This window comes from Eurytemora carolleeae, unplaced genomic scaffold (genome assembly GCF_000591075.1).
Source record: "Eurytemora carolleeae unplaced genomic scaffold, Eaff_2.0 scaffold502, whole genome shotgun sequence".
Lineage (NCBI taxonomy): Eukaryota > Metazoa > Arthropoda > Copepoda > Calanoida > Temoridae > Eurytemora > Eurytemora carolleeae.
In genome coordinates, this window is record NW_019396391.1 from 81,147 (window position 1) to 104,741 (window position 23,595).

Sequence of the window (23,595 nt, forward strand, 5' to 3'; positions counted from 1 at the left end):
CCAATTTGTAGTTCCCAAATCTTTTTATGGTAAGGGTATACAGAGTACTTCAGGGTACAGGGTACTATAATGTACTGCAAAGTACTGTGCTTTACTGGGGTATACGGGGGGAGGAGGGGGTACAGAAACCAAACAGAATTTTTATCTTTGATAAAAAAATATAAGCAGAGTCAAAAGCACTTCTAAGCATATTTTCTTTATAGTTTTGCATTATTTTCATGGACGAAAAAGCTAGTTTAATACTAATCAGCTGATTACTTTATTTTTATCAAAATTAAACTTTTTCAGGTTTATGGGACGTTTTAAAAAAAAAATTTTAAAAAAATATTTCCGATACCTCTAGGCGTACTAACGTCAATATAATTCACCAAAACCAAACTGCAGTGCTTAAATTAGCATACAGGGAAATTTTCATCTTTCTAAATATCCCAGGGAAAATTTTTTATTTAATGTTGTAGCATGAACAAATTTGTAAAATAGCTCTGTGGACATTGCACAGTTGCTATATTTAATGTTAATTGTTAATATTTTAAATCATTATAACATGCTAACAGTCGTTTTCCTATTCCACAGTGTTATGGGTCTCACTCTCACCGTCGTATACTCTAAGAAAAAACCTCAAAAACAAAACTTCGAAATACAGAGCAAAGGGAAAGCATTTTTTGACTTTATTGTAATTTAATAGTTACTTTCAAATTTTTGGGAAGTCAATAAACAAGAAACATAACACTGATTCCTTATTTACTTACTTATCCTTTACATACACTCAAATTCCGTATTGAATAAACGCCCCCTTTAGTTAAACTTACGTAGAACACACTGATACAGAGACCAATCCGGTTCATCAAATACTCCATTAGCCTGCAGGAAAACATGTTTATCATAACTTCTTTATTTTAGACATGTTTTTTTTAATTTTCTTTTTAGTTTTAAAATATTTGTTTTAAAAATGTTTTTACAAATATTCTTTTTATTCTAAATGTATAAAATATTTATTATTTCCTCAGAAAATCTTTAGATTTAACAATAATATCCGTCCTTATAAAAAAAAAATCAATTATAAAACACTGTAGACAAATGCCTAATTCACAGACGATAACATACCAAATTTATCATTAGCATTAACATTGAGTTGAAACAATTTCAAATTCAAAGTTATAAAACTGTGAATTCGGGGATGAAGAGTTTTTTTCAACTTAAAACCCTAATTTTAACTCAATGTTCCAAGAGAAATGTTTTGTTGTGAAACCTTGTAATTTGTTCAATGATAACCAACAACTTTGAAATAAGAAAACGACTTTTTACCAATATTTAAGTGTATTTAAACTTTTTTATAAAGCAAATAGTTTTACTACACACTTATTAAATTGCTTATTAAGTGAAATGATTATGTTTGAACTGCACAATTGCTGTGTAAACTAGTGCGTATTGGACTATTTAAAGTCAGAACTTGGGGCTAAAAGTCGTCTTTTCTAACTTTTTTTCTGGTTCTCACTGTATTTATAAATATTCAAAGGGGCTGTCAAAGTAGTTTGAAGCAACTTTCAATTAAAAATTAACGTCGTATTTATCTTTTCTAAAAAGAGTTAAATTCGTCAATTTCCTTACTTTTCTCTCCTGTATATAAATACACAAGTCAATTGCAATGAAAATTATCAATTGTCAGACAAAAAAGCAATTTTATCTACCTCAATGATGATAGGGTTTAAATAAAGTTTACTGTTGTGAATCAGACATGTAACTCTTTAAATGGAGAGTTATTTACAGCCCCCTTTACCTGGCAAGTCATAAATACAAAGGGTGTTGCAAACCAGTCTGCATCAAACACCATTCCATCAGGGCACACATAGGTTACATTAAACCCTACTCTGGGGGCAGGTTTCAGGTCTATATTCATATATCAATATATACTTAGACATGTGTTACATTAAACCCTACTCCAGGAGTAGGTTTCAGGTCTATACTCATATGTCAGTATATCCATAGACATTAATTACATTAAACCCTACTACAGGAGTAGGTTTTAGGTCTATACTTATATTTCAGAATATACATAGACATAGATTAAATTAAACCCTTCTCCAGGAGCAGGTTTCAGGTCTATTAATATATCAGTATATACATAAACATAGATTAAATTAAACCCTACTCCAGGAGTAGGTTTCAGGTCTATATTATATATCAGAATATACATAGACAAAGATAAAGACGAGCATCGTTTATGTGAACGAACGAAATTTTCCAAAACGATCGAAAGTTAAGTTGTGAATAATGGTGCCCAAAAAGTTTATGGTTATTATCAGCTGTTTAGTCAAAATCTTTCCATTTTTTTCTTTTAATCTCAAGAGCTTAGTCTTAAATTTAACATGGGACAGTAATACATCCTTCTTTCACTCACCTTTATCTCCAAACCCAAGGAAGAAAATGTCTGAGGTCAGAAGTAATAATTTATCAAAAACTGCTCTTAAACTTTATTATTAAAAAATTAAAAAAATTTAAGGATAATGTTTAAAAAATTCACTCAAAATCTGAAGGAAAAAAAATAGTTTGAAAAGAACGATTTTACTTCTTTCCTATATCTCCTGAAACCTCTACAACGGTTATGTTCTAAAAATTGATAATGTTAAAGGGTTCTAATAAAATTTAATTTGAGTGATTTGAGATCAGAACTTTTGTGTGAGGTATCGATATTATCGATCGATTCGATAATCTTGAAATTTTTCTTGATATCCAAAGTGGACAGTTTTGAGGATCAATGCTTGATCCCTTTATTTCAGTTAATCCTGCAGGTTCTGACCACTATAATGGAGAATCTTCTTAGATTGAAATTAATCCCAAAGTCTGTATTAGATAGAGATCAATGCAGATTCACAGCTGAAAAGTGCTCACTTTTGATCATATTTCAATCTATGAAATAAAATCAGGATTGTCTTAAAAATATAATATCTCCACTAAAATATAAATTCTATTTTGTTAGAGCTTGTAATACTATTAACACTTTACAGTCATTAAATTATATAAGAAATATGATGTTTTTGGGTAGTCCAGTATTGCATATTATAGTTTTTTGTGACACACTGACAAAAAAAATAATAGTTTATATAGGAGGAAACTCATGATTGATCCAGCTAGACTTAATTTTGTGCACAAAATGTACTGCAGGTTAACTAGAAATTGATTGAAGCCTTCCGTCTCAGTATGAGTGTTTGAATGAACTGTACAGTACATACTAACTAGACTGGTAAATACATATTTGTATTGGTTTTATTGGATCAGGGTGAACTATAGGCACATGACAGGATAGCAACAAAAAAATATCAAAAAAAGTTGATTATCTCACCTCCTGTGGAACCTGGTGCAGTACATGAGGATAGCTAAGCTCATCATTAAACTGAATAATCCATCCATCTTCATCACATCTATTTAGAAATATAAAAAACATTCAAATTTTCCATTTAACTTGATAAGTATTTCTAAAACCATCATATTTAACCATTAAGTGAATTTCAAATACTATAAAGTATACATTTTGTTTTTAATTCTTAAGCCTTTCAAGCTTTACATGAAAAAGTAAAAGTGGTTGTAACTGTCTATATTTTTAGAATGAGATCAACAACGATTTGGAGAAATTAATAATGAAATTAATAAATAAATACCATATAATTATTATAAAATTAAATATTAGACTCCATGCCTGATTCTCAAAGTAAAAGGTTCATCTGCATCAACAGTAGTACCTTCTCCAGGTTCCCCCTCAAAACCTACTATATTACCATCTACTTCAATCCAACGTCTGATTACATCTTCCTCAGGTGACATCTCGACCACCAACCCTTTCATCTATAACAAATTTCAAGATTACATGTAATAACCTTGTATTTATAACATGGTTTGATCAAAAAGTAAAGTTTGGTAAAATTTTAACATCCTGCATAATATCCATAATATTCAGGCTTAATCATCTACACTATATTTTATTGTACTAGTTGACCAACTTCTGTTTAGAATAGAAGTCATTAAAGCCTGATTATAGTTTAAGTTATTTCCTGCTTTCCATCAGAAAAGATTATTTTTGGCTTCGTTGATTTCTTGGGAAGTACTCTGCCGGCAATAAGAAGGGTTTCTTCATAAGCTCCACAAAACGAGTTTGGTATCTTTATAGAGAAAGGTATGTGAGGATTCCACTGATAGAATTCTGACATTAAGGAGTAGTTACTCCCTGGGTTTGGGGAGTATACGAGCTGGGACTTAGAAGGAGGCTTTGGAATGTCTTGACAGGAAGTAGCTGAAATTTTAAAAATCATTCAAAAATATGCATGTCTGATCTGGTCCAAAAATAGAAACTACTATTTTAGTTACTAGTATATAATTTGGTTATAAAAACATCTGCATTATCATTACATTCATTGATTTTCTTCATATTTAAGATTACATTTTATTGTTTAAGATCACTAAAGAATGAAGCTTACCAACACACTGATCTAGCACTTGAGGAACCCAGGTCTTATTCCAGGCACAAACAGAAGTAAAATCTTTATACGCTTTCCCATCTTTTCCTTGGAACTTTCCATATGGTCCACAAGTGTATGTAATTTTAGATTTATATGCATAGTCTCCATTCCATTCAAATGTTCCCGAACTTGGTCTTTCAGGTGGTCCGCTACAATTCACACCTATCAAAGACATTTATAAATATTGTGTATATTTTCAGTAAACAGAGCAGAAAACTTTAGAATGGTGGATATCAAGATCAATGATTCATCCTCTCTTTTAATCTATATTAAGATTAATTTAGTCTTTAGATTAATTTCTAGAGATAAGAGATGCGCCTTTTAACTTTTGAAAAAAAACTGTGTGGTGTTATACCAATTAGACTAATGATTGTTTGAACGAATTAAATATTGGATTAATGTTTATTATGACTGTAACGTTCAAAAGGACTATAGTCCTTAAATGCTATAAAATATGTTTTTTAATAATTTTATATTAACAAAATTAAATTTATATTTGTTTAAATGCTCTTAAAGCTGGCTTGTGAAGAGCTGACTTTAGTTCAATTAGATATTAGTCCAATTGATATATATATAATTGTATATTTGTAATACGGATATACCATTCTAAAGTTTTCAGCTCAGACCAAAGAAAGTTCTTACTTTTAACACATCTTGGCCATACTTGTGGAACATCCCATATTCCTCCAGGCATGCAATTAAGTTTCCATGTTTGCAAATCCCTATCATGCTCATAGTAGAGGTCACTAGATGCACAATAAAACTCAACACTGTGCCCAAATTCTATTGGAGTTCCATTATAATTCTGGACCATTAAAGAACTAGCTGGTGCCTAAAATTTTTTTACAGCTGTATAATTTTAGTTTCATTCTTTAGTAATCTTATAATTTGAATTAACAAGAAATCAATTTACATTTGGTGGCTTTATGCACTGCACCCAAACACATTCATCAATTTGTTCATCAGGAATCCAACTTCCATCCCAATCACAATACAAATCTTTAGAAGTATAGGTTGCTTTAGTTTCTGGGTTTAAAAACCTCCTTCCTAAACCACATTCATATCTGTAACAGAAAATGTCCTCCTTTAATGCTTAGCTTAAAATCTTAGACAGAAGTTATGCTCCATAGCATTTATTGCAGATTTAGTTTCTTGACAATATTGGTTTTACCTTAATGTAGAACCAAAAGATTGCATTTCAAGTTCATCAGACTCCAGCATTGCTGTGTCAGTTACATTTGGTGTAAAGTAGCCAACAGAATAAATTGGCCTCTCCAGACTGTTGCAAATCACTAATATGTATTAATAAAATAAGTCAAATGTTAATGGATGTATCAAAAGTACAAGAATATACCTTTAAAATATCTTTTAAGCAACTCTGTATCACCAAGTAGCAACAAATTAGCATACAACTCATTTTCCATATTTGATATCTCTTCAGAAATCTTAGATCTCATATCCATGTACCCCATTTGCTTGAGAGCAGCCTTGGTCAGGATAGTGTCATATAAAGCTTTATACAATGCGGCCAGTCCACACAAACCATTATTGGGAGACTGTACCTTTCGCAAAGAAAGATCTGGTATGGAGTGAGATGTCTTATTGAGAACATTGTATAATTGACCAATAAGTTCTGTCTTGGCATCTGATGGGTCAAGAGACTCAATAAAGTCAGCAGTGAACCATTCATTCATCACCAAGTTATCTTTCACACAATAAGCAGAATCAACCAGTTTACTCCAGTCAAAGCAAGTTACTGAATGTTGAAAAGTTAGCAGTTTGGTCAAGATAAAAAATAAGAAAAATACAAGACCAGCTAATTTTGATTTTGAAAGACAGATATTCAAAAACAGTTGAAATTCTTATCTTTTTAAATTTGATTGTATTTAAATCTTCTATACCAGCATTTAGATATTCATGTTGCAGGGCCAGTGGAATACTCTTCTTAAAAACCACAACACCTATCATCTCTTAAGATGTAATACTTACCACATGTATATGTAATATTCATTTCATTCAAGTGATTTTCCACACAACTATCATTCCAGTTTGTGATGTTCTGTGATATGTTTACTGAACAGCTCATCCTACCATTACAGTGCTTCTGAATAGAGGGGGTTCCCTTATTTAGTTGACAGTTACCCAAAAGCCTAGCAACATTCTGGTTTCCATTACATAATGTCTTTGCACCCTCAAGTGTTCTTCCACAGACTGTTTGTCTGACATATACTGAAAGAAATGATGGGCAAATCAGTTCTTTTACAGTTCCGTCAACAGAGCATGTTTGTTTGTTCTCAACTTCAAATATTTGGGGTATATATTGTACTCTGGCCTCATAAGGTATCTCTGGTGCAGCAGGGCAGATTGGACCTGAAAAAATATTTTATGCATCAAAGTTACTTTTGTATTTAATATTCATACCTCGCACACATCTGGGCCAATCAGGTTCTTGGGGAGCAGAAAAAAATCCTCTTTTAAATTTAGAATCTGAAACCTGATTCACATTTGTACTGAAAACTTTTGATGTTTACATTTTTCAAATAATAGTATCCTCTTTTACAGATGTATACAGCATAAGTGTCAAACTCATATGGTTTCCCATTCCAATTAGAAATTTTCAAATTACTCCATGATGGTGGAGTTGCTGGTTTTAAACACTGTACCCAATCACATTCATTCAATACATTAGTATTAGTCCAGTTCCTATCCCATAAGCATGTCATTATATGGCTGACTTGATGAATTCCATCTTTGTCCTTAAACTGTCTAGCAGCTCCACATTCATATCTAAACAAAATTATTTAAAAGTTATTTTCTGAAATGAATCCCATTGTTCTCACTTACTTTCTATGTTGTTCTTTACAGTTTAACTAATCCTAAATTAATTTTGAAGTAAATTGTGAGACGCTATATATACATAAAACAAGTATGCATTGAAATGTTTTCTAAAATATGTTTCATCAAGAGGAAAAAGTAAAATTGTTTACCTTAAAGTTGCATTAAAGTTGTGGGGCAGAGAAGCCAAGTTTCTTGAAGAATTAACAAAATAACTAGATGTAATTTGATCAGGAAAATCGGTTCTGGTGATGAATACTTTTCCATCATCATCAGGTATTACATATTCTGGAGAGGTTGGCACTGGGGGTGGGTTTAAACTACAAGTGATATCTGAAAAGCATTAAATGAAGATGGTAGACTAAATCAGGGTTATAGAACTATTTGGCATATGCTCAATGCTCAATGCTAAATGTTGTTTGTTTATATTTGCACCAAGCTTAAAATTTCTTTCCATTTAAGAAAAAATATTTAGTATTTACAATACATAATATGATTATATATGATTATTAAACAGAATTAATTATATCCATGTACATTTTAAATTTGTGTACACTGTATAAAGTCTCTAAATTGAGAAAACAGGTCATTTAAGGTTGCATAATTTAAATATGTAAAGAAAATTTATTTTAATATAAATATTCTTAAAATCAAGAAGGTAATTGTAAAAGACAACATTCATAGTTCTGTGATCAAGAGTAGTGGCTTGCATATTTTGAACACTTCAGTGTCATTATGATATTTATTTTGTGTACCTTTTAAGCATGTGGGCCAGTTTTTTCTTTCATTTTTAAAATCATAGTTGCCGTTGTCCAAACAAAGCATTTTAAATGATGATCTATTTCGATCATACTCAAAATATCTGGTATGTTCTCCCTCTGAGTTCTTTCCCTGACATTGGTATTCTTTGTATGTGTTAATTGCAGTCCAATTCGAACTTACTTCCTCCAAGTAAGAGTCCCCAGGAATTCTAAAGATAAAAATGTTTACAACAGGTTTAATATTTTTCAACCCTTTCAAACAAATGCCAAGGAGAAATGCTTGGTGGTGCCCACTAAACCATATTTGCCTTTTAAATTCAATTAGGATCACAGAGTGCTTATAATCTCTTTTCTAGCAAAACATTTTGGCTTTAAAATGTTGCATTTTAAGATGCCATTTTTGCTTAGTACTCTTAAAAACTAAACTTTTCGTGGATTTTTTGCTTAAATTAGTGGATTTTCAAAAATTGCAAATGTTGACAGAATAGTGATAAACTCTTAAAATTACAAACCTGAAAGGTTCAACACAATGTGTGATGACACAAGGAGGAAGTACACTCCAGGGATCCCATTCTTTACTCCAAAGACAGGTTATCATCAGACTCCATGTGTCTCCAACACCATCATAATCAGTATCAAAATGGGACCCATTAGTACACCTTTTAAGTAAAAGAATTAAAGTTGAATTAGACTATTATATGTTAGTCAATTTACCGATAATATATTTCAGTTGTGTAGTTCTCACTTTCTGCATGCCCTATCATCCAGACCTGATAACAAAAATTTGGGGCAAAAGGAGGATCTCCACAGTATACATCATCTGAACACTGCGGCCACTGCTCTGGGTATTGAAAATATCCATCTTCTCCACATTTAACAGATATCTCCTGATCAGCTTCAAGTTTGGTCCTTGTACTATTTTCAATTCGCATACTTCCTCTGCAAGGATAAACAATATTCTCACCTAGTCTAACCAAATCATTCTCTGAACCCTGATAATCATAATTATAAAGATCATTGACATGTAAGGTGGAGTTTGTACAGAACTCTAGAATACACTCCAGATCCTGGGGATACACACTGTATTTTTTATCCCACTGGCATCTTGATTTTATTTTCCACTCTGTGTCTGTGTCATCTATTTTCCTTATTTTGTATCTTCTATCTTTACATCCAATCCTAAAAATGAAAAGAATGAAGCGTCAATTAAAGTTCTTCTGTGGTAACTGTGATCTCTTACCATATGTTGTCATCATAGGCAATTGTATCATTTATAGATTCTGCGATCATATCTTCAGGTATTTCAGGAAAATCTCCACAACTGATATGTTCTAAACACTGGGGCCATGGCTCTGGGTATTGAAAATATCCATCTTCTCCACATTTAACAGATATCTCCTGATCAGCCTCAAGTTTGGTCCTTGTACTATTTTCTAATCGCATACTTCCTCTGCAAGGATAAACAATGCTCTCACCTAGTCTAACCAAATCATTCTCTGAACCCTGATAATCATAATTATAGAGATCATTGACATGTAAGGTGGAGTTAGTGCAGTACTCAAGAACACACTCTAAGTCCTGGGGATACACACTGTATCTTGTGTCCCACAGACATATTGATTGTATTTTTAGCTCTGTTTCATCTTCATTTCTTAGCCTTATTTTGTATCTGATATCTCTACACTCAATCCTAAAAACAAGTGTAAGACTCAGGTATGTGCTTTGCAAAACTATGAGATCTTACCATATGTCATCCTCATAGAAAACTCTATCTTTTGTGAATTTAACATTCATATCATCTGGTATTTTAATTTCATCTTTCTTGGGACATTCTGATACTTTAAATATAGGATGTAGATAAAAATTTAAAATTAATTTAAAAATAATTTAGTATTATTATAATTTTTTAGATAAAACCTACTTGCTACACATTTTGGCCAAGTTACATTACTCCAAATGTTATTCCATTCACATTTTACTTCTATTGAATCTTGATCTTTATCATCCTCAAAAGCATTGATATACTTAGCCCCATCTATTGGGTCTGTTTGACAAGTGTATCTGATTGAGTTTCCAATCTTAACCTGACCAGCCTGCGTTTGTGTACTGCTACTGAGGACAAGATTAGTTTCTTCTGGAGGTATAGGAATGTTTGTGCATACATTCCCTAAATTAAAAAAGCTCCAATTAAATGAAATACCAAATATTTTGAATTGCATGTTATTAAATTTAGTAATTATTTACATTGACAGGTCATTGGCAGACTTTGGTAGTTCCATTCTCCTTTTGAAGTACAATGTATTGAGAAAGATTGGAATTGTTTTTCTGTGTTATTCCAAAATGCATGACCATCTGGACATTGGTAACTAAAACAGAATAAGTATACAGGTTGAGAAAAAAATGGATTGTTTTGTTTTACATCAGACAAGATGAAATTCTTTAATGTATAAACTTTTTACCAAACCAATAAACAGATCTTGTGCTTCTTAAGGCAATTTCACATGTTTAAATTAAGTTTGTACACCAAAAGAAAGGTTTATTATCATTGTAAACAACAGCATCTACTTAGAATCAGGGTGTTTTACAGTTTTAAAAGAAAATAACATTTCAATGCAAATAAGATTTAATAAAATAAATCCACTTAGTTGTACTCAGTAATAGTTCAATAAAAAGAAGAATTTATTCAACTGTTCTCTCCAGTTTAGTACATACATATACAGGATTCAGGAGTACAGTTAATAACAAATTCAAATGAAAAGAAAGTTGGGAGTTATATGACCAATTTTTATAATGGAAGTGCCCACCCTGTTCTTGCAAGAAGTAGAAATCATGATTGTGCATTGTGCATTGTGCTTTTCTCTTCCAAGAATCACATGTTAATACCTTATTTTTGTTTTATACTTTCGTGAAACTCCATCCCAGTCATATGTCATGTTTCCAACTGGAAGGGGAGGTTCATTGGTACAGTTAACAGCTAAAAGATTCATATTAAACCTGTGAAATGTAATTTACAGATTTTTCAAACACTTACGATAACAAATGTTTCGAATTGACCAATTTCCTGTCCACTGACCACCATTTTCCTCAGTCAACTGGCACTCAATAGATCTCTTATTCACCGCTGTAATAAAATCATTGTCAGGTTTAACTTTAAATCTATTAAGTAATTAAATATATCTTCTACCTTCGTCCTCTGTTAATTCAACATCTACTTCATCATAAGTTCTGTTGTCCTTAAAAACATGTCCGGTGCTACATCTGTAAGTAATAACTTGTCCAATGGTGTTGTTGTTCCATTTGAGTTTGGCAGAACTATATCCATTTGTCAGAGAAGAAGAGTAGGTCTCTGTGCAGAATGCTGAAAATCACAACATAATTTTGAAGTGTACATCTAGCAATTTCTTCATTATTGTATCCAATAAATAAATTACCTGTGCATTGCTGATAAGGTTGAGTTTTGTAAACCCAAGTATATTTCCCATCTATATATTTACATTCAGCGGAGTTATTGGCTTTCAATAGTGTATGAAACACTTTCTTCCCATTGTTTTTTCCCCGTGTTCCAATAGAGTTTTTTTTCCTCGGTCACACTTGTTATCATTGTAAACCCTGACTTACAGGAAGTAGCGAAATTTTCTCCAAGTATATTTTCATGATTGTAATCATGGATAGCATTAGGATCAATCACAGGCTCTTCACATTCCTTAGCTGGGAAAAAGATTTTTTTTCTGATAAATTTTAGTTAGTAATTGGTTAGAATTTCTATTGGAATTATTTAGATTGCTCTGTATTGCTCAAAATTATACAAATCCAAATTATCTAACTCAAAGCAATAAAGGAAATGAGTTTCTTTTTACCCCAAACTTTAATTTTCTAATCCCTATACCTTTGCAGCCCAAAGTCGTAGAGACCATAGTTTGTTTCAAACTATGAATTCTTTTACATCAAATGAGCTCAATTCCTTCACTCATTTATGTAAAATGAAGACCCAATATACAAAATATACATTAGAATTCTTTGAAAACTTTCAGATCTTCTTTGATCTACACAACAATGTTCAGTGAATAGTGAATAGTTATAATTCACTTGAAAAAATAACTATCCAAAAATTCTTATTAAAGGATATTAAGAAAATAACCTCTTTCTTAACAAAGGTTTTTTTTTACAAATCACAAGGTAAGAACATTCCTAGGTTCCCCATTCAAAATTTAAGGCAAATCAGTTAAGGGGTTGCTGAGTTATGATTAGATCGTACATACAACACATTAACCTTTGAATTCAATAAAATAAGAAGAATATTTAGCATTTTCAGAATGGGTTGGGCACGTTCCGACTTTTTTTAAATCGTTCCATTCCATTCAACAAGGGCTTCAACTAGATCGTTCATACCTCGTTCGTTCTTTTTAATACTGGAATGTAAGCTGCAATGGGTGAAAAATAATTATGGAAACGTTTCTTTAAAAATATCTATATTTTTATAGGATTTATTACATAAATAATGCATAATGATATCAAATCTATATTTACACTGAAGGCAGTATTGATGAAAGCTTTTTTAATAAAACTTTTTTAGTAAAGGGCAAAATTGAGATCTTAAAGTATTTTTTCATATAATGTAAATATATGCGCAATTTCAAGTGACTCTCAATTTATGAGTGGCATGTCTGATTTACTTTTGAAACCTTCATTCTTCATCGTTTCTGAAGCAATTGAAAAGGGTATTGTTGTGAATCAGAATTGAAATTATGTCTGCAGTGACTTTAAACCTCTCAATTGATTCTATATTAATTTAACTGCTGTGTTGAGTTTACACTAAACGGAGGGTACACCGCATTTTAAAGGAATTCAAGTGGTTTTTAATATATTTAAACACAGACCTCTCTTTACTCAATAAAAAATTAAAGGATCCAAGGATACCGTAGTAAATTGGGCATTGCCCTCTTTGCATGGAAATTCCCCTTAAATTACACTTACCGTGCTATGCCCAAAGATTAATTAACAATACAGATGGAACACTATATGTCGTCTTTTCAAGATCTTGGGGTATTTCGTTTACAATAATCCTGAGGCAGAGGCCCAAAGAGGTTACCGTGTTGAATTACAAGACAGAGAGAGAGCATGTTGTGCATTATTCCTTTGGGCTTCTGCCTCAGGGTTATTGTCAACGAAAAACCCTTAAATCTTGAAAAGACGACATCTAGTGTTCTATCTGTATTGTTAATTAATATATGAGAGCAAATTTTACTTACTACCTTGTGACAGACAAGGAACTGGAAACACTAAAATAATTTATAATTAATTTTTATATATTTATCCAATTTTAGTAGCAAAAGTATGTAATCTGTATTCTGTATATTTTGTTTTAAATGGCATCATAGTTTTTTTCCATTTTAAGAATTCAAAATAAAATATTTCAGTAAATATAAAATTTCATTATTTTATAATTTAATTGAGAAAACATGGCAAATTAACTCTTTAACCATATCAGGTTTGGTGGGGAGGGTGTTTCCCACCCTGTGATTTTTTCTAAATAACTTAAAAATGGCTGACAGTTGAACTTAACTTCTTCATTTTTTCAACTTCATAGTTGTGAACAACTTTTTGCAAAATTTTTTGTTTTTTGATGCATAGGGTAGAATTGAGGACGGTCAAACGACGGGTGTTTAAAAAAATCTGAAATGCTTAATTTAGTAACTTTTTCATTAATTAAGCTGTATAACTAAAATTTTTAATTTGAAAATCCCTAGAAAAATAGATGTAATAAAGTGTGTCACATGTTAGCAGTTGTCAAAAGTAAAAATATTTATTTTTAAACATTTTTAATGAGCAGGCCTTGAAAATTGGACTAGGGACATGTATCACACTCCCCTATCTCAACTCTGAGGGTAAAATTATAGGCGGGTGGCTGGGAAACACCCCCCCACCCAATCCATATTAGACAAAAAAAAGCCCAATCGGAATCGGTTTAAGTGTCGAAGTTGGAAAGAGTTCAAATTTACATCTTTCTGATATTTTTTTTCTTTTAAAGATATATTCTGAGATTCTGAGTATTGACTTCGAAAATGGAAAAAAAAACATTTTTGAGGCATATTATTGATATAAAAGAAAACTTACACAAAATTGACCCAAATAAAACAAGATTCTTAGTTCGCTACATTTTATTAAATGTAATTCTCTGCAGTCCATGCATGTTACATGTTTACAGTTACAGAGTTCGGGTTGAACAAAGGTTAGGACAGCCCAGTGAATATATTTATTAGAGGGGGGGGGGGGGGTTGCAGACGGTTCATTAATTCATGATTATTGCATGACCAGTGGTAGTTTGTATATAATAGGTATGGAGAATATAAATACCAAGAAAATAGAAATAATTTTGATTAGATTGGGAGCCTCTATCTAACTGAACTATAATCAATTGTTATTTTAAACTAATTGATTTTATGCAAATTTAAAATAGCTTAGGGATTCTTAGGGATTTCTTTGTTCTATTGCAGGTTAGTAATGCATTTTGAGATTTTCTTGCATGTGCCATGTGCAATGCACACCCCTAGTTAAGAAATATTGTTAAACACTAATTAATTGTATATATTTGATAGTTCATTAATTAAACCTAATATTTTTATAAAAAGGGGTCGCATCGCTTCAAAATAAAAAACCAAAAGTAAAAACTGGAAGGTTGAGGCATCATCAAAAGTTTAACATTTTCTGACTGACGTCTGGTTTACCCAAAAGATATTGAACAATCTGAAGAAAAAATGCAAATTTGCAAAAATCAATTTTTTATTGCAAAATCTAGTTATTTAGCAAAAAATGCGCCAAATATGACAAATTTTACGTTTTTGAAAAGCCCTTACCCTAAAGCGAATTCAAATATGCGAAAATATTTGCAAAATTTTCAAACCTTGAATGTGTATTTAGGAAAGATTAAAATTTTGCAAATTCTCTTTAAAGGCGTCTGCGCAAAATTTCTTTACAGAACTAATGCAATCTGCTTCCTTTGGTTAGGCTTTCTAAAGCCCTATAAAGTATTGAAATCCAATGACTGGAAGAAGGTCTAAATGAAGATTTAGTATGGTAAAGGTAAATATGGCATTTAGGCAATAGGTATAAAGTCCAGCTTTAAACCTAAAGTGAGGGGCATGTGTTAGTTAGAAAATAACTAACACAGTTTCTGAACAGTTTCTGACTAAAACTTTTTTAAGTTATCACAAAAAAAGGAAGGGGGGGGAACACAGAGTGATCCCCTCCCCCTCAGTCGGAATAGGGTTAAGATCTGAAATAGAAAACATGATTACTATAAATTATTTACAGTGTTAACAAACACAATTAAAGAAAATTTATTTAACTTTCATAATAACATAGTTTAGAATTGTATAGTTGCAAGCAAGTCCCTTTGATGGTAAAAATACTAGTTAATGGAAATATTCCCAGAATAAATATATTTATATCGTTATTCATTATTAATGGAAATATTCCCGTAAAAGATATATATAGATCGTTATTCATGAATCTTCTATATAATAAAACTCTTCGCTCATATATTTTTGTTTGTATGTTTGCTATAGCTGGAAGCTGGTCAAACGGCTGGACCGAATGGACTTACATTTTTTGAAGAATCCCTAGGAGTAACATGGACTAAAAACACCGGGCGCTTCAGCTAGTTAAACACATAATTTTATCGATATAAAATATGAATTACAACAATGAAGAAAAAATTTATATTTATACATAATTTGTTAAATTTATTACGTTTAAATAAGTCCAAAAAGTATTTCCAGTGTTTTATTTAATCTTAATAATTATCCAAATTTTGCTATTTTAAATCATTTTAAAGGAAAAAAATTTTGAATGTTCATCAAAAAACGTCTTAATTATGAATTCTATTCTTTAACTAACTCCCTGGGGTGGTTTGTTGTGTGTCCATAATATTCCTAAAATATATAAATTGTTGAAAATTTACTAATACGAAAATAATAAATAATAAATAATGTCAATAATGTCACCCATTATTTATAAATAGTTTTACAATTACCTCGTAAGAATAGTAGCAATCAAAAGTAATTATTTTACGCCGTAAGCCTATATCCACTTTCATTTTTCGCTAACACTCCCTTTAAGTGACACTCAATTGATAGAGGAGCATGTCAAATACACTATAAATAAGTAAAAATTATGTATTCATTTTTTGTTTACAAAACTAATTATTTTAATTTGTGGTTTCTCTACATAAAGTGACTTGCGCATTTCTTGATACAGAAATAACAGAGAAATTATTAAGATTTTCAAGCTAGGAAACCGGCACATTATTGTTAAAATATGGTTTCAAATGTGCACCATTGTGGCCCCTCTTTGAGTGATGGATCATTTACAATTACAGCAACAGTCTCTTTAAGCCATTTAAAATTCTTTTTAGCTGTTCTTAAAATTATTATATTAACAAGGTGGAGGTTGGGCTGAATTTACTATTACATAATGATCAATAGTACGGACAGTTGGATATGGAGGACTCACTGAGCCTTAGTGTTCAAATTCTATAAATGTTTTAAAGATTGGACAGGTTTTGTTACTTTAGATCATAGTTGATCCCAGGCCCAACATATAACAACTTCTTTTTACAGAGAGCGTACTGTGCTTTGGTTATTTGTTTACAGTTCTTTATTCTAGATTTCCAATGATATTTTTAGGAGGATATAATAAAATATAAATTAACAATGAGATAAAAAAAATATTTTATATGCATTTATTGGTCCAAATTAAATGGCAAATCAAAATTCAATTAAGGCTGCTTCATTTGAGATAACGTTCACAGATGGAGAAAAGAAGAGTGGAACATGCTACATCATTCCAGAGTCCATTTGTTGCCAGTGATGAACCAGTGTTCATTTTTACACAATCCAGTCCATTAGGAGCATTATAAGCCCAGTTAGTAAATGTTGGAACATTAGCATCGGGATTTGCTGCAAGTTGAGAGAGCATTGGTGCGTCCCAGAGAAAAGCATTTTTTAGATACTCGGATGTTTCTGCTTCAAGTCCAATGTAGAAGCCAAAGTTCGTGGTTGGATACATCTTGTTGATATACTTGGCTAGGCAATAGTTCTCCTTCCTAGTTTCAAAGGTTGCGAGCTGATATCCATGAGTAGAATCTCCAAAGTTATTAATCAAGCAGCTAAAGCGTGCATCGTCGTAATCTCTGGGAGTAGTGATATCTATAGAGTATTGATGCCCCTCCATTCCTTCATCAGTAGTTATTACACCAGTGTCTACGTCAACCGGACTTCTATGACAGCATTCATAGGGGACAGTAAACCCGTTAGCACAGATATCCACCCAGGCAGCTTTCTGCTCAACAGAAACACATCCTATTAAAATAATAAATATATCTGGAAACAATTGTTTTGTCCATTTTCAGGGTATTGGGTTTTTGCCACAAACTTAAATTTACTAATCCTTATATCTTCTTAACCCAATGTCGTAGATTTTATATATTTCAAACTATGATTCTTTTTGATCAAATAATCTAAATTTGAAATATCAACTGTTTACATCATTTGGTAGCAATTATATAGTGATTAGCAAGTATAAAGTGTGGCAAAGATACATCTCCTTTTTGTGCAAATTACAGTTTTTAAGTAGAAGATTTAAAAGCATAAAATCTAAATATCTTATAATCAAATATTTTATTTGTTTGAAAAGTCTAATTGACTCAAATGAATAAATCCAAATGGTGATTTCAAGAGCATGCGAGAGTTTGAAAAATACAACAGTTTTAGAATTTTTTAAATTTCAAAAGTTTACAGGTAGAAACCGGATAATCTTTTGTTTTAATTTTTCAAAGGCTTTCTTTTTTCCAAACAATAACATTGAAAATCAAAATATTTATATAATTCTGAACCTTCCTTGTTGCAACCTATTAATTCTGAAAGGAGCTGCTTTCTTGCCACAAACTCAAATTTCCTAATCCCGTTATCTATATATATAACATACTAGGCTTTTAGGGCGCTTCGCGCCCATCTTCTATTTAAATTGTGCACATGTTCTTTTTGTTTACATTTTAAAACAAAGAAGAAATAAATTTCACGGATTTAAAAAAAAATTCGCGGATTTTCAAAATTTAAATTTTTTACAAAATTAAAAACCTTTAAAACACATTTTTTAAAATTTTTATCATTCGTAAAACTTCCCTGTGGTCATGTGATGTCCCACAAAAAATGTGGGCCCGATCGGTTCAGCCGTTTCGACGTTTATTGGATACAAACAAACAGACACCCAAGCCAAATTTATAAATAGATTGTAACCAAATGGTGTTAACCTTTAACCCTATTCCTGTAGTTTTTTTTACATAACTCAAAAAGTATTGGTCTGAGGCTGTTGAAATTTTCTGACTTTTCTTACATACCCAAAGCCCTCCCTTTAGGCCTAAAACCGGGCTTTAATACTAACTGCCTGAGTCCTCAGGCACACTGCCTGAATGACTGCTTTTGCCTGTAACAAACTAAATCTTTGTTTTGACCCACTTTCACTTGTCAGATTTTGAAAAATTTAGCTTTTTGGAAAGCCTATGACATAAGGAAACGGATTGCACAAGTTTTGCGAAAAAAAATTGAAAATTTTTTGCAAACAACCTGTCAAAGGAAATTTGCACATTTTTAGTTTTTCTTGATTAAAAATCAGGTTATTTAAAATTTTTCAAAAATTTTTGCATATTTGAAATGGCATGGTCAAGGGCTTTTCAAAAATGTATAATTTGTCATTTTTTGGACAAATTTTTTTTGCAAACATTTTTACTTTAAAACTGGATTTTGCGATAGAAAATTCAATTTTCACAAATTTGCAAATTTTTTTGCAGATTCTAAAAGTAGAGCATAAGAGCTTTCTAATGATGTATCATTTGTCATATTTGGACATAAAACATGGGATTTAGAGGGGGGGGGGTCAAATTGACCCCCCCCCCAGCATATCCTGGTTTTCAAGTACCCCAGCAGGGATAGGGTTAAATACTTCAAACTTTTTGACCAAACAGAATTCATAATTTAAAATATCAAAGGTCGAACACATCGGATTGCAAAAATATAGGGAATAAGAGTTTGTGGCAAGAACACAGCTCCTTAGGAACAAATTAATGTACTGTGCAAATCAACATTTGCCTATGAAACTAATCTTGAATCTTGAAATTCCAAGTGAAAAATTACACAATTAATAAATTAAATATCAAACCTACCGACAGAGAAAAGGAAAAATAATGACAGTATGACAGATGTCATGTTGATGTTCTAGTATATTGCACAAGACTGCTGAATTATATCAAGCCAAAGCGAGTATTTATACGCAAAAATATCAACTTATCTCCTTTTTTAATTAAAAGTTAATTGTTTGGTTAATAAAAGGTTTCTAAGAAAAAGAACTGCTGATAAAACAATAAAACAATTGTTTAACAAAGCTTTGCACACATTGACCTCAACTAGGAGTAGGTTTTCCACGAAACTGTAGATTATCTTGCGCAACAGTTTCGTGTTTTTGCATGAAATGACTTTTGTTGCAAGAAATTTCGCATCAATTTCGTATTAATACGAATTGAGATTTGCCCGAAATTGCCTGAAATTGCGCATTCATTCAGAAAAAAATGGTACTGTTGTGAATCGGTCATTGCCATCTTTAATTGGAGGGTATGGTTTCCAGCGAAATGGGGAAATTGTTTCGCAAAAATTTTGCATTTTTCGCGAAAATTTTCTTTTCCACAAAGTTCACATCGTTTTTGCTCCCTTTCGCAAAACTCATTTCCATTTTTCATCCTGAAAAATGAAAGAACATTTTCGCGAAATTTCGCGAAAGTTTACGTTTGCTGAAAACCCTGAAGGGTCACTCGAAATTACTCTGACTGTCCCTTTAAATTCATATTAACTTCAAGACAAACCAAAAATTTGTTCCTATTTGCACCTTCTATATCGATTAATTTTAGATGTAAACCAATAATGGGTCAAGATAGCAACATACATGCCCATTTTCTATTTAAACCCTAAATTTTTATTATTTGTTGCTCTTATCTGTGAGCATTTTCTCTTCGTACTTCAAAACAAGAACACAAAATTTCGCGGATTTCATTCTTTTTCTCGTCTTTTTTGTAAAATTTATGAAAATCAAAATGTTTATGAGATAGTTTTATTCTGACCTTTCTTTGAATATTGTGAGGTCGCAGAACAAATTTGGGTCTAATCGGTTCAGCCGTTTTGGCGTTTATTGGATACAGGCAAACAAATAAACACCCAAGCAAAGTATCATAAATTGACAAGGTTATAATCTCTGTTTGTTTTTCCGATCATAACTCAGGAACCCCTGGACCGATTTGCTTAAATTTTGATTGGAGAACTCGGGAGATCCATGGGAATTTTTTTAGCTTGGTTTTGAGTTTCTAAGTTGATTGGGTCCACTTTAATAGCGAAAATTTAGTTTACCGGTAAAATCGTTTAAGGGCGGGTAAACGGCGGGGAAACTTTTAGTAACATTGTCAGTGCTGGGTTCCCATGCTAGGATATAGATATTATATATAGACTTTAAAAATCCAATAAACCTGATAATTAGGCAGTGCTATCTATATTCTAAGCTTTACAATCATGTTTTTTACACATCAAACAAGAACTTTCAACTTCTTAGAATAAGCATATTTAACAAGAATTAATGCTTCGACTAGAGAGATAAGGTGATATTGAATACATTTTCTACAGTTTCAAAATCTTCGTTTAATCTCGAGAAAATACAATGTTTCCATGAAGCATATATTATCAGTAATTAACAAACAATTAATTATTCAAGGCTTTCAGGACGCTTCATGCAGGCTTATATAAGAATGTCCTAATCATTTCTGGGATTGACAAACATTATCAAATAAAAGGCTTCCTTTACCACCTTTCAGCTTTCGACTTTCTTAATTTAAACCTTAAAGGTACTGTCCACTACAAATTGAGACTTTTTAAACAGCAAAAATAAAATAAAAAAATAAAATAGCAAATCCAATATGATGAAAAATCCACGATGATCAGCCACCTGTGTTCTAGGAACAAATTAGTTGCAATGTTTTAAAGAATATACATCATAAAGAAGATTAGGGACATGAAAAAGGTGTGGTAGGTTTTACATCAAAAACTACATTTCCAATTATGATTCATATTTTCCCCTGAAGGTTAAGGGCCTTACTGGAAAAAAATAGTTTTAAACGTGCACAAAGACTGCCTTTGGAGCTAAATGTTTCTAGTGAAATTTGTCTAAATAAAAATAAATAATAATAAACGTTTAAATAAAAGCCAATAACGTTTGAACATTAACCATTAAAACTCTGTTATGAAACGAATTATATTTTAGAGTTTGAAACAAAATTATTTAAAATCGTTTATTTTAAACACATTAAAACTTTTCTACAATTCCACTCTAAAGATGTTTTTTTTACACTTCTTTTCTTAACAGAATTCAGAGTTTTACTCAAGTACTATTTGATTTAATGTCTTAAAACCTTTTATTTTTAGCATATTTCTATCTGTAAAGTAACTTTTTTTATATTGCATGATGAACAATGTCATTTTCCATCGTATAAGAAGCAACCCGGACTTATAAAGTGCGAAATTTCCGTAATCGAAATGTTTGGCAGATTTTTTAAAAAGTTTCGATAAATATATAAACCAGGAAAGAAGCTGTTATAGAATTGAAAAGAGTGTTTTGTCACCTCATACAGATTCTATTTAAAGGAAAATTACATGGCAAAAAATGTATCATTCACTCTGAGACAAAGTAGAACCTATGTAAATTCAAATTCAATGATACACCTGAGGGCGTAATTTAAAGGTTTATCTTTGAATTCCTTAAACTTGAGGCAAGAGTTAAGTAAAACCATCAAAAATGTACACCAAAAAAACAAATTTTTATAAAGAAATATCAAACTATATAATTATACATATTTAATATCTTTTTCATACACCCTGCTTTTAACAAATACATCGGAATTGATAAGCTTTGTCTGATGTATTCCATTTAAGTATAATTACATCGTATAGAAAAAAATACTTTAAAATCTCACTTTTGCCCTGAACTAAAAAAGTTTCATTAAAAAAGCTTTAGTTAATACTGCCTTCAGTGTAAATATATATTTGATATCATACTTTATTATACAATATGTATCAATCCTATCAATACCACAGTATTAAGAGGGTTTGCCTGATTTTGTGCCCCCCCCCCAAGCCAGAAACAGTTATTCTGTGTAAAAATGTTTCTCTTTTATATATTTTTTTAAAACTCTTATATCGCCTGCATTAAACATCTTTTAACCTCTTAGAGACTTTTAAAATATAGTACTTAAAATGTTTAATATTTGACCGCAGTGTTCGGTCCACCAGCCTGTCCTAGCCACTACGCTCGGCCTCTGGCTTGTTTTATCTGCAGAGCTCGGCCTAGAAATTTTCTCATTCAACATTAGCCTGAAATAAAACTGAATACATACATTTTTTTAAAGGCGGGGATTAAGCGGGTCTGCCCTATTGTACGATTTTTGGAGGGGGGGGTAATTACCCCTAAGATTCTAGGGGGGGGATAATTACCTCAAGGGATAAGTAACCCCAATAACCCTTCTATGCAGTGCAAACGATATTTCGGTAAATGTTACATCGTCTATACGCTTAACATTCCCCCTACTGAACTTATGACCTATACTAACATTCCGACCTACTGCAACATCGGATCAACGCAAGCTGTTTATTTTTGTATTATTTGAGGGAGGATAAGACAATTTCTGGACCGAGCGCTGCGGCTAGGACAGGCTTAGGGGCCGAGCGCCTCGGCTAGGAAAGGCTAGGGGGCCGGTCGCTACGGCGACGTCGACAAGTCCATATTGCACCGTTAAAACCACGTAGTAGTAGGTCGGATGTGTAGTATAGCGGATTTGTCGTAGGTCAGAAGTGGAGTATAGTGGATTTGCATTAAAGTTTGTTTAAATGTCGTATTCATTTTTACTAAGTTTGAAGATAAAAATCAGCTGATATTGGGCGGCTTTCACTGGGCATGCGCAGTTCTCCCTCACACACTCACGCTGCGGGAACTAAAAGAAAGAAGGCGTCAGAACTGAAAACTATGCCACCCCACGGTTAGTTATTCCCTCCAAGTTTTGTGACCATTGTATTGTAAGTTAACCTATAGAAGTTGTAAAGTTCAAATTGTGATATTTCAGTTATATAAACATCGTCTAAAATGATGTTCATGAATTTTACTTTTAAACATCGTCTAAAATGATGTTCATGAATTTTACTTTTAGGATTCGAACATTAGTCCCAGTTTATATAATAGAAGTTGAGTGAAAATGTCTGAAGGAGAGTTGAGGTAAGAACAGAGATAACAGGGCAATTTTCTAGAGAAGATTCTTGAACCCCCCAAGCCGCCCCCCCCCTCTATCATCTTTGGACCTGCATCTCAAATTTAACAGTTAGGTAATTTCCTAGTTTATTGTCAACGAA

At 31.9% G+C, this 23,595-nt stretch overlaps 4 protein-coding genes across 5 annotated transcripts in view; 1 reads left to right on the forward strand and 3 right to left on the reverse strand.

Annotated features, from left to right (window-relative positions):
- Positions 1–3,700: 3,700 nt before the first annotated feature.
- Positions 3,701–8,760, reverse strand: LOC111702321 (uncharacterized). Its single transcript, XM_023473967.1, has 11 exons — positions 8,620–8,760; positions 8,102–8,316; positions 7,499–7,679; positions 6,933–7,298; positions 6,501–6,881; positions 5,866–6,267; positions 5,683–5,803; positions 5,425–5,575; positions 5,154–5,343; positions 4,470–4,673; positions 3,701–4,285 (listed from the first exon to the last, which is right to left on the reverse strand). Exons 5-11 carry the CDS (start codon positions 6,595–6,597, stop codon positions 4,035–4,037), a joined length of 1,416 nt encoding a protein of 471 aa, XP_023329735.1. The 5' UTR covers positions 6,598–6,881; positions 6,933–7,298; positions 7,499–7,679; positions 8,102–8,316; positions 8,620–8,760; the 3' UTR covers positions 3,701–4,034.
- On the reverse strand, positions 6,771–11,939 carry LOC111702314 (uncharacterized). The gene is made up of 12 exons (XM_023473959.1): positions 11,539–11,939; positions 11,292–11,465; positions 11,139–11,228; positions 10,991–11,081; positions 10,352–10,473; positions 10,029–10,274; positions 9,852–9,945; positions 9,348–9,797; positions 8,822–9,286; positions 8,620–8,766; positions 7,175–7,298; positions 6,771–6,881 (listed from the first exon to the last, which is right to left on the reverse strand). The coding sequence occupies exons 4-12, from the start codon at positions 11,038–11,040 to the stop codon at positions 6,771–6,773; spliced, it is 1,809 nt and encodes a 602-aa protein (XP_023329727.1). The 5' UTR covers positions 11,041–11,081; positions 11,139–11,228; positions 11,292–11,465; positions 11,539–11,939.
- Positions 11,940–16,830: 4,891 nt separating this feature from the next.
- Positions 16,831–19,433, reverse strand: LOC111702316 (uncharacterized). Its single transcript, XM_023473961.1, has 2 exons — positions 19,326–19,433; positions 16,831–17,466 (listed from the first exon to the last, which is right to left on the reverse strand). Exons 1-2 carry the CDS (start codon positions 19,366–19,368, stop codon positions 16,895–16,897), a joined length of 615 nt encoding a protein of 204 aa, XP_023329729.1. The 5' UTR covers positions 19,369–19,433; the 3' UTR covers positions 16,831–16,894.
- A 3,685-nt stretch (positions 19,434–23,118) lies between these two features.
- LOC111702324 (protein FRA10AC1 homolog) overlaps positions 23,119–23,595 on the forward strand; it is a 6,473-nt gene continuing 5,996 nt past the window's right edge. For both annotated transcript variants that reach the window (XM_023473971.1, XM_023473972.1), the window contains exons 1-2: positions 23,119–23,228; positions 23,397–23,461. In XM_023473971.1, the coding sequence (XP_023329739.1) occupies positions 23,442–23,461 (20 nt within the window). In that variant the 5' untranslated portion in view covers positions 23,119–23,228; positions 23,397–23,441. The remainder of the gene's footprint in view (positions 23,229–23,396; positions 23,462–23,595) is intronic.

Excerpts from the sequence above, each read along its gene's own strand:
- LOC111702314 (XM_023473959.1), bottom strand. The coding sequence starts at position 11,040 with ATGACATATGACTGGGATGGAGTTTCACGAAAGTATAAAACAAAAATA. Across the intron at positions 9,946-10,028 it reads TTGGCCAAAATGTGTAGCAA|TATCAGAATGTCCCAAGAAA; the intron begins GTAGGTTTTATC and ends CTATATTTAAAG. Across the intron at positions 9,798-9,851 it reads TTCTATGAGGATGACATATG|GATTGAGTGTAGAGATATCA; the intron begins GTAAGATCTCAT and ends ACTTGTTTTTAG.
- LOC111702316 (XM_023473961.1), bottom strand. The coding sequence starts at position 19,368 with ATGACATCTGTCATACTGTCATTATTTTTCCTTTTCTCTGTCG. Across the intron at positions 17,467-19,325 it reads ATTTTTCCTTTTCTCTGTCG|GATGTGTTTCTGTTGAGCAG; the intron begins GTAGGTTTGATA and ends TTATTTTAATAG.
- LOC111702321 (XM_023473967.1), bottom strand. The coding sequence starts at position 6,597 with ATGAGCTGTTCAGTAAACATATCACAGAACATCACAAACTGGAATGAT. Across the intron at positions 5,344-5,424 it reads AGTGCATAAAGCCACCAAAT|GCACCAGCTAGTTCTTTAAT; the intron begins GTAAATTGATTT and ends AAAAAATTTTAG. Across the intron at positions 4,286-4,469 it reads AGTGCTAGATCAGTGTGTTG|CTACTTCCTGTCAAGACATT; the intron begins GTAAGCTTCATT and ends TTAAAATTTCAG.